This window comes from Acanthaster planci, linkage group LG10, assembly GCF_054643075.1.
Source record: "Acanthaster planci isolate LZ-2023a linkage group LG10, COTS_SCS, whole genome shotgun sequence".
In the NCBI taxonomy this organism is placed as follows: Eukaryota; Metazoa; Echinodermata; class Asteroidea; order Valvatida; family Acanthasteridae; genus Acanthaster; species Acanthaster planci.
This window is the reverse complement of record NC_141786.1, coordinates 19,146,425-19,165,009: the sequence shown is the minus strand read 5'-3', so window position 1 is coordinate 19,165,009 and position 18,585 is coordinate 19,146,425. Positions and strand designations below refer to the sequence as shown.

Here is an 18,585-nt window from a genome sequence, read left to right as displayed (position 1 = left end):
CCCCATTAAATATTGAGACAGTTCCGCTGATCTCTATAAAATATGATACACATACAGTAGTGCCCCCGCTTGAATGGAGCGCAATGGAAAAACGGACTTTGATTTGCAAATACATGTAATACAAGCCAATTCTACAGAAACACCTCAGAACGAAAGCATGTCGGAAATGTTTGTTTGTGAATTAAATTAAACGTAATTCCTGCTTTTGATCCCCCAAACGCGTTTAATGACTTTTAGAGAACGCAAAACTGAATGAACGTTATCAAGAATACTCGAGCAACAAAACACGACACTTGCGTGATTGGTGGAATGGATCATACTGACAACAGGTAGAAATGTCTGACACGACTTTGAAAGGCCTCGTCTTAACGCCTAGTGATTAAATCCGCCTGAAAAACCTGTAAAATAGTACCCAATGTACAACGCGTTCACGTTAACCTCTGAGCGAGAAAAATCTACAAGAGACATAAATGTTTGTTTCGTTATTGAGCCAAGAGAAATAAGATCATTAAAAAGATGCTTGAAGACAACAGAGCAGATTTACATGACGTTTATTTATTGACATGTTGGTCGTTAATTTACATAAGATTATTAATGATTGGATGGTTGTTACGTCTTAAATGCATGTTCCAATGACAAGCTGGCTACAGCAAAAAGCTTTCTACATACTCTGAACACAGCCAAGTTTTACCAACAATGGAGGGCATATATGGGGGGAACTAAAAGGGAAATTCGAGGATCTTGAGTCTAGAAACTATTTGGAAAAAAAAAGACACAAAAAGAATTACGCCATCTACTAAAAATTCCTCCTGAAGTAATTAATGATTGACAACTGGAAACAATCTTATTTAATTACCAATGACCGAGTGTGCACTTTTTAAGGACAGTTTCAACAAATGTCATTCTTAGAGATCCTAGTAATAGTTATGGTGATGGTTATAGCAACAGCGCTTGAAAGTATAATTTGCAACTAAAACACCTTTTGTTTTCTGCAGAGCAAATGAATATTAGTGATGCACCTGTACATACACACTTTGATTAGCCACAACTTTTAAGAGGAAGTTGAATGCAAAGTCAATGAATGAGGATGATACACTGAACAGACCTAGTGACAATTTGTACACCACACCAGACGAAAAAAAAATTGGAGAATACAACTACGACCAGTTTTATACTCTGAAAAAATTTCAAAGCACATTTTTTTTTCATATAGAGAGGAACCTCAACAATGCACGTCCATCAGTGCTGCCAAATCTGGATACTAGGAACACAGCTATAACAACACTGTCATAAAGAATTAATTCTGGAATCCCAATCTCTTGAATTCTTGTCTTTCTCTGTTTTTCCACTCCAATTAGAACAAAGTCCTGGATAAAACAGTAATATGTCTGGTTCCTGTAACTTGACTATAGCAAGAGCTGACTATCAAAACACCCAGGTCCATACTTTGAGCCTTGTAGTTTGTCTTTCTAACTGCACACAACTTGAACTTCTGGACTGTAATACGTTATGAATGATGGATGATTAAAATCAACGGATTTCATAGCATAAACAAATCCTTCAGCAACAAGACAAAAAAAGAAAAGAAAACCTGACTTTAAGGCCATCAAGTTTGGAAGCTACAGCTCAGTCAATTTGCCAAATAATAATGAGTCCACTTGGGGTGACTACATTCATACACACATTTCAATAGTCAATGCTCTACCAGCCTGTGCAATGGGCTGGACTTTATAGAGCTCTGCAAGCAGAAGTTTCTTACATAATATATAAATATGGGAACCAGTGACATCCATGATGTACAACACATCACAATTTGACTGGTAACCTCACTCCACTCTGCCAGATATCTCTATTCAGTTTCTCTGTACTCATCAACGCCAAGAATTCAACTCAAAAAGTTGATGACAAAACTGTTTGGGGGGACTTTACCCAAGGTACTCGTCTCTAGTAATGTTCTATTTTAAACTGTACAAAATCATTTTCTGAATAGAAACAATATGTACAAATTTGGTATGTCATAAACTTTTAAATCTGACTGGAAAAAATAGCATTAAAGACTGTTTCTCAATAATTAAACCTAACATGCTACATTAGCCAGACAAGAAGCACAAAGTTTAGAATAACTTTCTTAAAACTACAAAAAAAACTTAAATAAAGACTCAATGGTCTAGCTTTAAAAGCTATGCAACATGGGAACAGTTCCACCTGGTTTGAACTAGTTCAAACCAGTTCAGTCCAATCAACCATACACAGCCTGCTGTATATATACTCATTCCACATCAGTGGTCACGCAAATCACTTGTCCATTCAAAGATCCACCTGTCCAGTACAACTGTTGGTGTTCAGTGAAGCCATCATCGCTTGTGACATCAACAGTTTTCAATTATTTGGAACTTTTATTCCCAGCCTGTACCTGTGAAGCCCACAAACCCACATCAATTTCTTGAACTGGTTGGATGTTCTATACGTCACCTCTCTTGGCTTCATCACTCCACTGTAGCTTCAGGTTCTATTCTGCTATCAAAACAATCACTGAAAAGTCCCTTGCTATCATTTTGTCTTTGAAATTCCAGGACAAGAATGATCTCTTTTTTTAATTTAAATAATGGAAGTCTAAATTCACCTGCTGATTCCTCTACGTGTTACATCAATAGTATCTGGTAAAGAAAGCCACAAGTTTTGGGGCAATTTTGGTTTGGTTCGATACAACCCCCACATAATCTTGGCTGAGACTGTCCTTGATCTTTTTTCTCTTCAAATAATCTGCTGAAAGCAATATTTCAATGGTCCTGATTCTGGACAACAAATCGCATCCAGTTAAAGGGCTCTGCAGTTTTTCCTGATCAGTATTGTTTTTAAAAAAAGGCAATGTTACTTTACACGCAATAACCAATAAGCCAATCATTATGCTTCTGTGTTCAAATTAGATGTGAATTGTTGATTTTAAAAAATGATCAATATTGCCTATAAAAATGTTAACATGGCACAGTTTCTGTAAAACAGTCATCACATCAATAAACAAATATACTGAAAGTAAAATACAGTATTTGTTTTACAGTCAATCTGTTGTATGGTGTCAGATAATATACAACTGCTTGCATACCTTGGTTTAGAGGTTTTGTGTCATATTGAATGTATCATCAATCAATTAGGTCATAACCTCTGTCTTCTAGCTGCGGAGCTAATAATAGTTAAGGTTAGTTGTCATTTCTAAGCATGTTACACATTGAATTTATATTCTAGTTGGTAACGAGCTACAGATAGGGAGCCAAAGGTGAACTCTGCAGTTGGACAAGCTTCAGGGCACCGGCTACAGTTGCTAGGACAACAGGACGAACACACTTAAGCTGTACACGAAATACAAACCACATACACCTGTACATGTACACCCATGTACTCATACAGCAATCAGTTTAGACCTTACCTAGAAAAACCACTTTTGAATTTTTCAAATCATTTTTTTGGTAATTTATGTTAGATCATATCTCTTAAATTAAACAAAATATCTCACAATTATTTTGAAAAATGTATTACTGTGCTTTGATGTAAAAAAGTGGGTCCTTTATCAAATTTTACAAAGGTAAGACTGAGTTTGTGGCATGTTATGTATAAAGCTACATTAACATTCGTCTTCACAGACTCAGCTGTACATTCCAAGTAGATTATTACATGTACTACACAAAAAACCAATGCCAGCAACGCCAATTAAGCTGTCTAAGTATAGCACTATGAATGATTAGGCTATATGAAAATAGCAACTTTGAAAACAAAAAGGATTTGAAAGGGTTAAAAGGGCTGAAGATATTTTGTCTAGTTACTGTCTCTTACAGTGACATCTGATGTCTTTCTGTATGCTCTGTGGAGTCTGCTGGGTTGCAATATAAACACTACCGACAGGTCTGCATGCAGAGGCTGTGTGGATGACTGCTAAATGCCAACTACATGTGCACACCTGTAACCTTCTGTACACCTGCAAACTACATGGACATGTCCAACAACCTCACAAAATGAAGCTAGTTGCTGTATGTAAAACCTTGGGAGATACTGTCTGTATGCAGCAATACAGCAAATCACTGTGAAGGGACCAACCTGACTAGTATCTCAGTAACTTAAGCTTCCTACATGTACATGTAGCCATTACCAAAATGCAAAGACTGATGCTATACACTGGACGAGTTCAAACAGCAAACAGAGAAGTCCTTGTGCCGATGTACAGGTGGACATTACTTGACATCTCCTCACAGGATTGCAACTGGTCTAACACTTGTAGTCAATATTTTAAATTGAAGAATACATAGGACAAGCTGTTACACCTGTTATCAAGTACTGATTACACAGAGAGTCTTCAGATTTCTTTAAGTACTCACATTTTCTTGGCAGTTATTTATACACCAGGGAAACATTATTTTCATTTGATACTCATCACCTTCCAAGCAGCTACTTGCCGGTTCCAGACATTGTTCCATTTTCAGACTGTTACTGTCTTTTCATCAAAGAGGATTAAGGAATGAGATGTTCTCTTCAACAGGTCTTATTTTGTCCATTTGAAGCAAATCTGGCTGTATACATTTCTCATCCACTGACTCATTTGCAGAGATTTTTCTAATGTGTTGCTATGGTGATGCAGCAGTGACAGCCCTAACCAATCAATTCTGCAGCCAGGTAGTTTTACTGATGCTGCAGTTGCTTAGCAACGTCTCAGAAGATTTCTCGCAGTAAAATACAATTCTGATAATTGTGACTTTTGATGCTATTCGATTCTTTCATAATCATCATCGTCGTCATCTTCATCATCGCTATCACTGCCGTCATCTTCGTTATCATCTTTGCTCTTCTCTTCATTCCCAACATCCTCATCCTCCTCGGTGATTTCTTGGCTTTCAGCCTCTTCTTTCTCCTTGTTACCATGGATGCATAGGCTCGTCTCCGCTGGTGCCTCATCTCGCTCACTCACGTATTCTCCTGGACAATTTCACAAGAAACAATTCTTATTGGACAAGTGTAGCTCAATATAAATACCATCTTCAAGCAGTTCAAGTATAATGACTCATTCTTGAGTGCAATAAAAGAAAGTGCATCCAAGAACATGCAAACGGCTATTGTCAGTGGTAAATGAAACTAAACATGCTGCGAATTGGAACAAAAACAGCTTGTTTAAATTGTTCACAGACAAAATGAATGACTGATGTCAAATTGCAAATGAAATATGTACAACAGGTGCATGTATCTCTCACTGTGTGGTCAAGATGCAAAAAAACAGTTTCCATGGCAACCAGCAATCAGAACCTCCAAGTGGGATACTGTGATCTCACCATGTTACATTATTCTACATGCCCTTTTTTTATTTTTAAAATGTTTCATTTGCCAACGAGAATGACAGAGATTTTTAAACAATTCCTCAGATTACTTTCGATTCTGACTGAAATCTCACTATCTGTGTACATTTTGGGACAAGCAATCATTACAACTGAACTTGTCAGAGAGTTTGAGCTTTGGGCTGCGGGGATTGAAAAATGGACACAATTTGGAATGGAAACATTTGGACATGTTTGCATTTGATACTTTCCACACAGTAGACCAACATGGACACGTCAAAAAATTAAATTTCTCGGAGCCAGAAAAATGTAAAAAAAAAAAAGCTGAAAATGAACCTTACAATGCACACAACAGGTAACCAGAAATAACATGGAATGCAACATGCATGAAGGAAATCCAACATAGAACGCATACCAGTCAACTGCATGAGTAAAGTTTATGACTTCTACAAATAAGCAGAGAGAGGGAATCATGCAAATGAGTAGAAACTCTGAGCTTGGATCCAATACGCATTTGGTCCACATGTACATGTCATTAATCATGACATTATTTACTGCACACCAAACTAGGCCCGATACAAATCCCAGATTCGCATTTTGCTGCTGGATGCAGGACTACAGAGCAGCGGCAAATCTTCTGGAAAACAAGGCAGGTAAATGTATGACTTTGGCTTGTATCTTCAAAGCACAATGAGATCAAAGCTCAGGATTCTTTAGTACATGTAGATGAGTAAAGTCTACAGGTTAATACAGCAGTCAAGTGTGAGTTCTGACAAGACCCAGTTAGAAACATGACAGGATTGTACATTAACCCTTTTGCTCCCTGAGCTATGCAGAAAACGTCAAAGAGAGATCCCAACATCCATGCCTCTGTCTTCCAATTCTCGTGCCACTACATGTATGGGACATCTACACTTCTACAGCAAAAGGCAGCATTTTTTTTAAATAACTTTGGTTGTGAGTCACACAAAAGCTTTCAGGAAGACAGCGGCATGATGGCCTGATACAAAGGGGTTACTGCACTGGACAGACTTTGAGCTCTGAACATACATGTACAGGTAGCAAGTACATACATCACACAAGGTGTGGTGGGTGAGTATATGTGATGTTCTTTGGCTGAGAAAGAATGCCTGCAAGAAAAATACATGAATATTCATGATTGAAGGCTGGAGAAGATCCTCCACTGGCTGGTACAAAAAAAGAGAAGGTAGTATTAATGAATATGAATGTATGTAAATGAACGGATGAATGCATCAATCAGGCCATGATTAGAGTTAAAACAAAGTGAGTTAATTGTTTTGTCAGTCGGTTACATGTATGTGTTTCATACATATTCATGAGTGAAAAATATCATACACGGTAAAGTGTGAATTGTGGTCAAGGCATCAGCAGGCACAAAGAATGGCCACCAGGCACATGAACTGCAGCATGTTAGAAGAATCAAATTAATCACACAACAATTTGCCTTCAATGACAAGACCCAGAATACCATATGTTATTCAAACAGCTAGGGTTAAGTAATTGGATTTCATTGGCAGGTGACAACATTTCCCATGATAAAGTTTTCGAGCAGTCAATGAATGGCTTATCAGCCATGACAAAATGGAAATCAATAAACTCAATGTCAGTGTACTACATGTATTCAGGTAGGAGTCTTCAGGGTACTAGGATGCATTTACAAGTGCTGCATTCATGCATGGATGAGAGCACCAGTCTAGTAATAAAATGTGCCAGGTATAGTAGGAGGATCATTTTCTCCAATAAATATTCATGTCCATGAGGGATGCGTACACGGTTATCCAGTCACTATCATGCAGCACACAGGAGATTACCAGGTCAACCATTTTGACATTTGACTAAAACTCCATTTGGACAGCTACCATTTGATTTGAAACCACTGGTGAAGGACGTTCCATGAATATGCATGTGGCGATAAGCAAATCTGGCCAAGAACCCCCTTCATTAAGATCAACCTGATGCACCCAAGACTGAAATGTGATAAGGTACAATAACTCTACAAGGCAAAGTTTGAAGTTTAACATCTTTCAGATATGCTGAGGCATTTTGTGAATGTTTGGCTCGTTGAGTTGTTTGGATTTTGACACAAGTTTTCAGCACTATAACGACTTGGACGTTGTGTGTCCTAACAACGAACAAATGTTCCTTGAATGCACGGACTCAAGCTTCATGCAATTTCCATGTTAAGACGTTGTTTAAAGAGAGTTAGACTTCTGTACCCGAGTAACTGAAACAATTCAATTTCTTTGCCATTACAGCTGCATTGGAGATCATTAAGGAATTGAAGGACTTCCACTGTCACGTCAGTTAGCTTCAAAGAGAATACCAGATCACCTGTCATTGATTGCTGCATGGTTTCAAGTTCATGACTCACCACTGGCTTTTGTCTCCCCTCCTTGTGATCCAACATCCTCATCAGCTTGCCTCGTGTTTTCCTGATTGCTCTCTTGACTGGTAGGCGGTACAACGCTCGTAGGTTGCCTGTCCGTTCTGCTAGGCTCACCTCTTGAGGTCTGTGCAATTGTTTCTGGAAGTTGAACATTTGCACTTTGTGACGACAAGCTTTCTGAGAGTGACTCTGATTTGGAGCAGTCCATGTCAAATTGCTGCTGATGTGCGGTTGAATCTGTCCTACCATTCTGACTTGATGACCTTTCCTCCAGTAATGACTGGTCAAGAGATACCACATGACGGTCACTCTCCGATGTTGAGAACACTTCTTGCAATTTCACAATTTCAGGACTATTGTTCAAATCAGTGTCTTGCTCCAACGGCTCTGTTTTATAATTCCCACTGGCAACCACCGTTTCCTGATCACTGTCGCTATCGTTCAAGAGATCATCCAGTCTGGTTGCCATGCCGACCTCCACTGACTCATTTTTAAAAGTGTCTAATTCCTTTGGAGGTGTCCCCCAACTCTCTTCAGCCATTGTGACAGTTCCAATGGCCAATTCCTGAGCTGACTCGGTCATTTCTTCCATGTTGTCCACAAGTTCCCTTGTTGATTGGGAGTTTTCCCGAGACTGTGTCTGATCCTCAATGCCATTCACAGATGCCGTCTTGACGTCAAGTCTTTCCATGATATCGTCTACCTCAGCACTATCTACATCAGTGACCTTACGCACTTGAGCACGCTGGAGGTTAACTAATCCCTCATTGGAGATAGGCATAGCTTCCTGAGATTCTGCTTGATGGACTTGGGCACCAATCTCAACCATTCTTGTTAACTGGTCCCCTTCTTCACTGCTCATAACGAGGCTACTTGGCCGTTCCTTAGGTGTATATGCTTCCTCTGGTTCGGATGACTCCACTGGTCCCGATTCTTCAGAATCTGTCGTGCTGCCTCCTGAATCGGCCGATGAGGAGATTCTGTTGGCCTTCTTCCTGGCCGCCATTTCCTCTGATTTCTCAATCTGCATCCCTTCTGGTGTTCGTATGTAGACAGGTTCTTGTCTGGATTGGCGACCCTGTTCTGTAGGTTGGTTTTGGGATTGTTCCATCAGAGCTTGTTGGGCTCGTAACAGTTCCTGGGTCTTCTGTTGAAGCTCCAACTCTAACCGAGAAAAGTCAGCCTGAAGATGAAAACAAAAACTGTTGATAAACATTCCTCCAAAATCATCATCTTGTTCCACAGGTGAACGATTTGTGACTTCATGTTTGAGAATTGAAACACGAGTCAATATGTATTAGAGACAGGCCTCTTGGGGAGAGGAAATTATTGAAGGAATTTTGAGGCACAGTGCAAGAAGAGACAGTGAATTGTCCTAAATTACAAGACCACTGGGAATCTATGCCCTGTACAGTAGCAAGCTAAGGCACCATTTTGGTGCACATTCAACTGAAAATAAATACCCATGCTGCGCAGTACTTAAGTGCATACATGTGCCCTCACTTGCATTACACGAGTTCGCTACTCACTGCCCTCTATAGATCATGCACAAAGCATATACTGTCACTTCTTGTTGCTTACCTGTAAACTTTTACTGAGGGTTTGGATTTGAGCGGTAGATTTGTCTATCAACTCCTCTCGTTTAGAGTCACGTTTCTCGTAATTGGCTTCTGCAAAATAAAGAAAATACTGACTCCACAACTCGACTGAAATATCCAAAACTAATAAATCAGTAAAAAGATTAGCCACATGAAAACAAAGGTATGGCAGAAGTTGTAAAGTCTTGGTCCCAACTCAGTCACATTACAAGTTTGCAAGATTGTAAATAGTCTCACTTTGCAAATTCTCATACAAATATGGAAAACAAAAACTTACTCTGGAGCACAGACAGCTGAGCAATAAGAGCGTTGATCATGAATAACTTGTCTGCTGCCCTCGCATCACTTGAAATATCCTGAGATAATCAAGTTGAAATCGACGGTCATATAAAGCAACACAGCACACTGGAACTTTCAATCTGTGTGTCACTTTGATTGTCGTCAATCAAAGTGCCACTTTCTTTTTATGAAGGAAATGAGTTAAAATGTTGGTCTGCTCCACTGGAAAGATTTGGAGGTGCAATGTGGTACACCGAGGCATTAAGGGGTCTGGTGTAGGAGTGAACATCCTGTGGGTTCTTTTACACTGTGGGTATTCCCAAACCACTGGGTTCCTCCACTTTGGATGCTCCTACACCTTGGGTGCTCCCACATCGTGGGGCTCCCACCACGGGGGTTAGGGGCAAGTACAGCCCCTTTGTGGGTGTAAGGCCAACATATGTACATTTGTTTAGGAACTACAAATGATTTTTTTTTTCCATCGAAGACAGATTTATGCTGCATTAGCTGTAAGCTTGCAGTGTGTGCTTCAAGTTGAACCTGAATGTTCTTGGACTTGTTTCAGAAACAGACCGTAGTTCACTACTGTCCAACACACCTACCTCTTGTAACAGCTTGGCCACGGTTGATGAGGCCTCTAAGGGAGATTCATGTCTTGTCTCATCTACAATGAGAGGAGAGAGATGAAAATGGTACAAAACAATAATGGAGGATTTGAGAAACCTGTGCCTGTAAGGCCTGGCGGCACACTTCGGGTGCACCTGAGTAACTGGAGAAACCTGTGCCTGCAAGGTCTGGCGGCACACTTCGGGTGCACCTGAGTAACTTGAGAAACCTGTGCCTGTAAGGCCTGGCGGCACACTTTGGGTGCACCTGAGTAACTTGAGAAACCTGTGCCTGTAAGGCCTGGCGGCACACTTTGGGTGCACCTGAGTAACTTGAGAAACCTGTGCCTGTAAGGCCTGGCGGCACACTTTGGGTGCACCTGAGTAACTTGAGAAACCTGTGCCTGTAAGGTCTGGCGGCACACTTTGGGTGCACCTGAGTAACTTGAGAAACCTGTGCCTGTAAGGTCTGGCGGCACACTTTGGGTGCACCTGAGTAACTTGAGAAACCTGTGCCTGTAACGTCTGGCGGCACACTTTGGGTGCACCTGAGTAACTTGAGAAACCTGTGCCTGTAAGGTCTGGCGGCACACTTTGGGTGCACCTGAGTAACTTGATATAATACTCCCTGTAGGACAAGATGCACTCCTTGCAACAACATGTAGTGTGTTTAGTTGTGTTCTTCAACCCAAAATCAGGCCTTCCTGATGAGTAAAGACTTACTGAGCTACATAATTTGCCCCCCTCCATTGCAGATTCCAAGTGACCATTCTAGGTGAAACTTGGCACACATGGACAGACGTCCACTCTGAATAGATCTTTGACATTTGTGTTCAATCTACATGTGGGTTTTGTTGCTATATTCACTGACCAAGCTCTTGCGCATGTCAGTCCATGCTCTGAGCACTCAATAGTAACACTCCTGATAAATATGGCAAATATGCCTTGGGTAAGTGGACACTTTGTCAAAATCATATGTCTAATTTCAAGACAATACGGGCGATTCACAACAATGTGCCTCCAAGGGTTTGCAATACGTTGGCCAATCACAACACACGAAATCTGTCAACCCTTTCCAAATGCGCACAGGGTTCGACAGATTAGCCATCAAGCTAAAAACTCTTGGGGGCACACTATTGTGAAATGCCCCTACTGCAGAGAAACTCAAAGAGCTCAGCACCATAAAACAGTGATGATGTTAGAGAACAAGAACAAGATTCGTCACACCCTGGCGCTTTGGGGTATCAAGATTCCCCACACCTTGGTGCTTTGGGGGTACCATGGTTCCCCACACCCTGGCACTTTTGGGGTTGATGTGAACAAATGTAAGCAGCAGTAAAATTGGGGAGTACATCTGATGTCCAAAATAATGCTCCATAGCTTCACAAGAGAGATCAGAAAAAATTGGCTGATGCTAGGGGACGTAGGTAATGGACGGGATGCTACGGGCTGCAGGTAATGAACGTGATGAACACACCTGTGACCATAGAACTCTGCATGACAACTTCAGGTTGACTGACTTGTGGAGGGTTGTTGATCTCGATGCTCGTTGGGCCAGCTTCCAGTTTACCAGAACCCTCAGCTGCATCACTGAAAGAAAGAGGACATATGTCAATGACACTCTAGGTTAACATAAGCTCAGGTTAGGAGACAGGTGCATTTCATGCCAATCTGCCATCCTGGTTTGAAAGGCATCCAATGCATCTTTATTTTACTTGAGATGCCTCATCCTACATAGCTTTTCTAAAGATTTTGATGAAACTGTGATGTATTCTGAAATATACAAACTACTTGGTCTCAAGATCCAAAATCATCACTACCCCTGCTCATCATGCCTGTAAGGAATTGTAGATGCCACGGCAGAACCCTAGGGAGAACTAACTCCAACTTACGGCTTGCTACTTTCTTCTGCTTCCTCTTCAATGATCTTCCTGTAGTCGGGGAAGGGACTTGAGACGGTATTGGAGGTTGCACTCGCCTCTCCCGTCTTGCCATTTTTCCTGATGGTTTCCTGAGTTCTTAAGATCATGTCCATCCATGCCTGACGTTCTGAGGTTGAGATGGTCATGAGTTCATAGATCTGAGGTCCAGCTTCAGATGTACTCACCAGGAAGAACGCTCGCTTATCTTAGAAAGGAACATAAATCCTGCATTATAGGGGGTTTAGTATGTCTTGTCAAAAGTCACTTTCCAGTCAATCAACAACCTGATCTAAAGAAACAGACAACAAGCAAAAACAAAGGAATTCATCTGTTGCACTTTATTTGGTTTTTGATTTGCTTGACATGTGATGATCTGAAATAGACTTGGGACAGATTTGACCACAGCACCAGGAACTAGTAATTAATATCCCAACAATGTTTGACCCCAACATGTTTAGTACTTTTGATTTTGATTTCAGGAAGTGTTCTGTACACATACAATGGCCTACAAAACATTTAGCATATGTCAAGAGAGAATTCCCCAAACTCAGTGCTAGGCCATTCAATATCTGCCACCTCATATTAAATACAGTCAAGCAGACATCTGTAGGAACTCCAAGAGTAGTAAAGATAACAGGAATCAGCTGGTATTCCTATGCAGGTCCCTTGGCTATCGTCTGAGGCATACAACCTCAGCCGCTCTGTCAAGCAGACAGGTACATGCTGGTATTCCTATGCAGGTCCCTTAGCTTTCGTCTCAGGCATACAACCTCAGTCAGTCTGTCTAAAGTCTGTGCTAATGGGATTAGGATTGCATGTATTCTGCAGAGGGTTACAGAATGATTTCAGTAGACACATGTTAACACCAATGTACTGATCTTAGCGACAGGATTGAGATTTCTAACGATGTCAACGACTCTGTAAGTGCCCTTGTGGGCACCTGTTTACAAGCTTGTGGTCTTGTGCATTCAACAGATGTATACCAAATGATACTAGAGACACCTACTTGTTGCAACCTCTCGACACAAGACACTGTTGATCTTGATGATTGGACTATGCGTGTTCTTCTTTTCTTCAAGCTGTGTTGGTACCGTCGTGCTGTGACATTTCATCACATATCGATCATCTTGTTTCTGAAGCACCACCAGAATGTCAGCAAACAAAAGTGCATAAATATCTGCAAGGAAAACAGACAACTAGTCAACATTTCAATATTGGCCCGAGAATCTCGGCAGTATATGAACCCTTCTTTGAATTATTAATACGATCTTAAAAAAAAACTAAATATTTTATGCATTGCAAAAAGTATTCAATCATGGATGAGTAAAGTACTTCAGTATTTTTTTAAACCTGAGCCCTTTTCGGTAAAAAAAATGGTACTGTGCTCTTGATCAACCTGTTTGTATAAAGAACTAATATCATCAGGTATCAGTCGAGTGGAAGTTGTAAGCGATACACATGACATGCTACTCTGGCGGTCATTTGTCTTTGCTATTCTGATTTCCTGAAGCAGTCATGTTCCTCTCACCGAGTGTTTTGGTTTTACTGAGTTTCCATGTTAGTGCACCATCGTGAAGAAGCTTCCGAGACGTCAGGTCAAGATTCTGAGAAGAAAACAGACAGAGCTGTAAGACTAAAATATAGAAAGCCTTACATGAATAGCACAGACAACTGTAATTGCTTGTGTCATTGTAAGTTTCAGTTCACTGTTACAGCAGTGTGTCCCAATGTTGAATTGCAATCCGGACACAACAGAAATGGTACACAGCGCCCCTCAAAGACAATATATACCATTGATGTAGTAGTTATGCACACTTCATCAACACATTTTGAAAAGCAGATCTCATACACTTGGTTCTATGATCATCTCACCTTGTACTCGGCAGCAATAGGATGATTGGACCGTTCAAACGGCCCCTTATCCAGATGTCTGTTGATGTCCAGTAATCGTTGATGGTTCTCACAATCTTTGACTGCCTGGTTGACATGTGCTAAGAGATTCTTAGTACACTGTAGACATTTGCCCAAGACTTCGTACTCTTTGGACTTGGCTGTTTAGGGCGATAGGAAAGAGGTGAATAATCTATCAAAATTGGATGCCAAAAACCAGACTTTGTTTTTCTACATTGCTGGGAATGATACTTGGCAGAATGTGGCTATCAAATGAATACTCACGCGGTGTGTATTTCAAGAGATTTTCAATAAGTAACGGGTACTTGGTTAGTCTCTGCATTCCAGTTGATATGATGGCTTGTAAGGGTAAGCGTCGACACAATGCATTGGCCTCAGCATCCTGAAATATAACCCCAAAAAGCAAAACAGAATGTAACTGCTGGTTTGGAGACAAAGCTGTTTAAGCACTAGGCATCTTTTCTCACATGTAAGCCGTGCTTGCTTAAGCTGAAGAACATCTGTTTTGGTACAATTCTGATTTTATCTCATTTTATGGAAGGGCTAGTCAAGAAAACAAAGATTACTCAGAACAGACCATCTCAAACAAAGGCAGTCTTAGTGCGTCCTCTATGCATCAAGGGCACGCCCACTTGAGCCAACAGTACACATGGCAATATTACAGTAGTTTTGCAGAGCTTATTAAAACATTCTCAGCCGTGAATCAACCACTGGCCCATCCAAGATACCATGAGAGAAACCTTACCATCAGGAATTGAGCTAACCGACTGTCTTTCTTTTGTCTGATCTTCAACATCTCCAATGCTGCCTTCTGATTCTGACAAAACATGGCACAGATTCGCTTAGCTGTCTCTCCAGCCTCACCATCAAACTAGAAAAAATGCAGGAAAGAATAAAGGAAAGTTTCAGAATCATGTTTTACAGACAGTGCTACTTTGATAACATCTTGGAAAGCGGCGAGCACAACTGCTTTTTGCCATCTTTTATTTTGCATCCCGACGGCTAGGTTCACTGCTTTGTTCATCTCTTCACCAGCCCCTAATTCAAACGTTACAAATCTCGGAATTTTACAAATATAATAGCTTGTTCGAATGTACAATTTACAAAGAACGATTAAGTCCCAGACTGAAGAAACTCACAGTTTTCAGAAGGACATGTCCAACTTCTTGTATAACATGTGATGTCTTGCGTTCCTTTTTCATATACTCATTGAGTGGTCCATGAAGCTGAAGCATCTCACTGAGATTGGGGAAGATAGCGTGGATGAGTTCCTTAGAAAGAACCTGCTCTCTAAGCATCGGTCGGTAGAATACCCTGTCCAAAACCTTTAGATTGCGTACATGTGACTTCTCAGTGTGAAACAGCTCTGTAACAAGGCAAAAAGATTCACACAATCAATTTATGGGCAATAGCTACCATGAGCATTACTACAATACAACATAGCATTTGAACAGAAATAACTTCTTATTTCACCTTGAATGGACTCAGACCCGCAACCTACTGCTTACTGGAGCAGGTGTCTTGACCATTCATTCAAGTCTGTTGTTAACCCCTTCACGCCGGGACGCGGCAAGACACGCCATAAAAATTGAGATCCTCAGCCCGCTTTTCAGCTATTATTCTCAGCCCAAGCTCACGCGAACACGGTGAAAGAAGGCAGACCCTGGCTCTTGTGTAAATGGTAACTGGCCTTTGTGTGTAGCCCAGAAATGAAAAGACCGAATTTGCATCATAATCACCAGCTTCACAATAGTCCCCACTTTGAAAATAGGCAACGGGAATGTGGAAGGGTGAGTAGAGCCGCATGCCACCAAACAATCAGCCTTTTCACCGTGTAATTCAAAGCAGGCAGAGCACGCAGGGCAACAAACCAAGAATCTGTGGTTTGGCAGGTGGCCTTTGTGGCCAACCAAGGCTGGAATTCTTAGAGTTGGCTTTCGGAAAGAAATTCCCGTCGTCAAGGGGTTAATGCACCTGAATGTTTTTATATCAGGATATAAAGCCTTTAGGGACACATGCAGCAAAAAGGTAGAACTTGCAGTTCCTGATCATGAAGTCAGGGGTTCAGACCCTGCTGCTGGTTACCTATTAAGTCAGGGGTTCAGATCCTGCTGCTGGTTACCTATTAAGTCAGGGGTTCAGATCCTGCTGCTGGTTACCTATTAAGTCAGGGGTTCAGACCCTGCTGCTGGTTACCTATTAAGTCAGGGGTTCAGACCCTGCTGCTGGTTACCTATTAAGTCAGGGGTTCAGACCCTGCTGCTGGTTACCTATTAAGTCAGGGGTTCAGATCCTGCTGCTGGTTACCTATTAAGTCAGGGGTTTAGACCCTGCTGCTGGTTACCTATTAAGTCAGGGGTTCAGATCCTGCTGCTGGTTACCTATTAAGTCAGGGGTTCAGACCCTGCTGCTGGTTACCTATTAAGTCAGGGGTTCAGACCCTGCTGCTGGTTACCTATTAAGTCAGGGGTTCAGACCCTGCTGCTGGTTACCTATTAAGTCAGGGGTTCAGATCCTGCTGCTGGTTACCTATTAAGTCAGGGGTTCAGATCCTGCTGCTGGTTACCTATTGAGTCAGGGGTTTAGACCCTGCTGCTTGTTACCTATTAAGTCAGGGGTTTAGACCCTGCTGCTGGTTACCTATTAAGTTAGGGGTTCAGATCCTGCTGCTGGTTACCTATGAAGTCAGGGGTTCAGATCCTGCTGCTGGTTACCTATTAAGTCAGGGGTTTAGACCCTGCTGCTTGTTACCTATTACGTCAGGGGTTCAGATCCTGCTGCTGGTTACCTATTAAGTCAGGGGTTCAGATCCTGCTGCTGGTTACCTATTGAGTCAGGGGTTTAGACCCTGCTGCTTGTTACCTATTAAGTCAGGGGTTTAGACCCTGCTGCTGGTTACCTATTAAGTTAGGGGTTCAGATCCTGCTGCTGGTTACCTATGAAGTCAGGGGTTCAGATCCTGCTGCTGGTTACCTATTAAGTCAGGGGTTTAGACCCTGCTGCTTGTTACCTATTAAGTCAGGGGTTCAGATCCTGCTGCTGGTTACCTATTAAGTCAGGGGTTCAGACTCTGCTGCTTGTTACCTATTAAGTCAGGGGTTCAGATCCTGCTGCTGGTTACCTATTAAGTCAGGGGTTCAGATCCTGCTGCTGGTTATCTATTAAGTCAGGGGTTCAGACCCTGCTGCTTGTTACCTATTAAGTCAGGGGTTCAGACCCTGCTGCTGGTTATCTATTAAGTCAGGGGTTCAGATCCTGCTGCTGGTTATCTATTAATATCTTGGGCAAATCAATTTACTCTTCGTGCCTCCCTTCATATTTGTGTTTTCTTGTTTGCACATGAACATCACGTTGAATCATCCACAAGGGATTGAAAAAGTTTCAAGAATGCTCAAAGCCTACAAGCTCCATGACTAGGGACAGAGATCCCTGCCTCTGAGGGAGAAATATTGTTAGCTACTTTGCACTTTATCCGGCATCCATCCTCACCATTGATGACTTCTTGTCTCTTCACCTCTTTGGGTTTAAGGCGTTTCAGGATGTCTTTATCCACCAGGTCCTGCCAGTTAGCCGGTTCGGCTTCTGCTTCCATGTCAGAGTCTTCTCCTTGCTCTTCTTCAATGGGGCGTGAAGACAAGGAATCATTGGATGCAGACGGTGACTCTTGACTTCTGTCAAATTCAAGGAGAATCAAATCATGAGCATGGGCAGTTCCGGTGACAACAAAGCATTGTCATAACCACTGGAGCACATGCAAATAAACCAAGTTCAAAGCTTTCCTCATCCAAATTAATCTGCAAAATCCACATTGAAGTTGCATACATAAACTCTAATTATCTTAGTGTTATTTACAAAGAACCCTCCTTATTTCACCCAAAGTTAACACAATACTCGTACATACAATTCACACTTCACAACCCAGGTATAATGGTGGCTAGGCTTAATGGCCCTCAATTTAACGATGCGGCAATACAAGGGGCTAATTCTACAGAAAGGTGAAGCTCTAGTTATAAAGCACAGTGAATTTGGTTTAGCAGAGTCAGGTTACCAGACAAAATATCAGGCCTTTTGCTTCTGACTAATTCTGAAATGATTTGCACTCAGCCAGCAAGTTCTTAACTGGGGCTCCAAGGTTACAGTTGGGCAGATCTGGAATGTAGAGTCAAAGTAGAAACGTACATGTGCATATACCTTGTGGATAAACTGGACGACGAGCTGGCTTGTGAGGTGCTGTTGAGTGCAGTCACGACACTATGACCATCCACATCCACGTCACTAGTCACATCAAAACAACCAAAAGAAAAACATTTGTATGCAAAAAACCTCTCTGAAGATAAGAGCGAATTTGACTCTGCTCAACACCTTAATTGAAGTCAGTAATAAGTGGGCAAGTGTGGAGGACAATTGGATACCATCAATAATCAAACATTTGTTTTGCCAAGTACGATGGGATAGGATAGGGGTGTATTGCGGTAACATTTGATTTTAGTTGGACAAGCCATTTTTCAGTTTAGTACTATCATGCAGGTATTGAAACCTTCATAGTTC

The 18,585-nt window shown here is 41.5% G+C and overlaps 1 protein-coding gene across 20 annotated transcripts in view; it reads right to left on the bottom strand.

The window, feature by feature from the left end:
• Positions 1-535: 535 nt before the first annotated feature.
• Positions 536-18,585, bottom strand: part of LOC110989335 (rho guanine nucleotide exchange factor 12-like) — an 87,043-nt gene continuing 68,993 nt past the window's right edge. For 14 of the 20 annotated variants that reach the window (XM_087141879.1, XM_087141880.1, XM_087141867.1 and 11 more), the window contains 15 exons: positions 18,217-18,312; positions 17,527-17,708; positions 15,177-15,403; positions 14,783-14,908; positions 14,302-14,419; positions 13,999-14,177; positions 13,655-13,730; positions 13,133-13,303; positions 12,097-12,331; positions 11,682-11,794; positions 10,202-10,263; positions 9,598-9,676; positions 9,304-9,392; positions 7,708-8,905; positions 536-4,962 (listed from right to left, as the gene is read on the bottom strand). In XM_087141879.1, the coding sequence (XP_086998005.1) occupies positions 4,751-4,962; positions 7,708-8,905; positions 9,304-9,392; positions 9,598-9,676; positions 10,202-10,263; positions 11,682-11,794; positions 12,097-12,331; positions 13,133-13,303; positions 13,655-13,730; positions 13,999-14,177; positions 14,302-14,419; positions 14,783-14,908; positions 15,177-15,403; positions 17,527-17,708; positions 18,217-18,312 (3,163 nt within the window). In that variant the 3' untranslated portion in view covers positions 536-4,750. Of the gene's footprint in view, positions 4,963-6,365; positions 6,446-7,707; positions 8,906-9,303; positions 9,393-9,597; positions 9,677-10,201; positions 10,264-11,681; positions 11,795-12,096; positions 12,332-13,132; positions 13,304-13,654; positions 13,731-13,998; positions 14,178-14,301; positions 14,420-14,782; positions 14,909-15,176; positions 15,404-17,526; positions 17,709-18,216; positions 18,313-18,585 lie in introns of all 20 variants that reach the window. The other 6 variants (XM_087141866.1, XM_087141874.1, XM_087141871.1 and 3 more) reach the window with 3 other exon arrangements.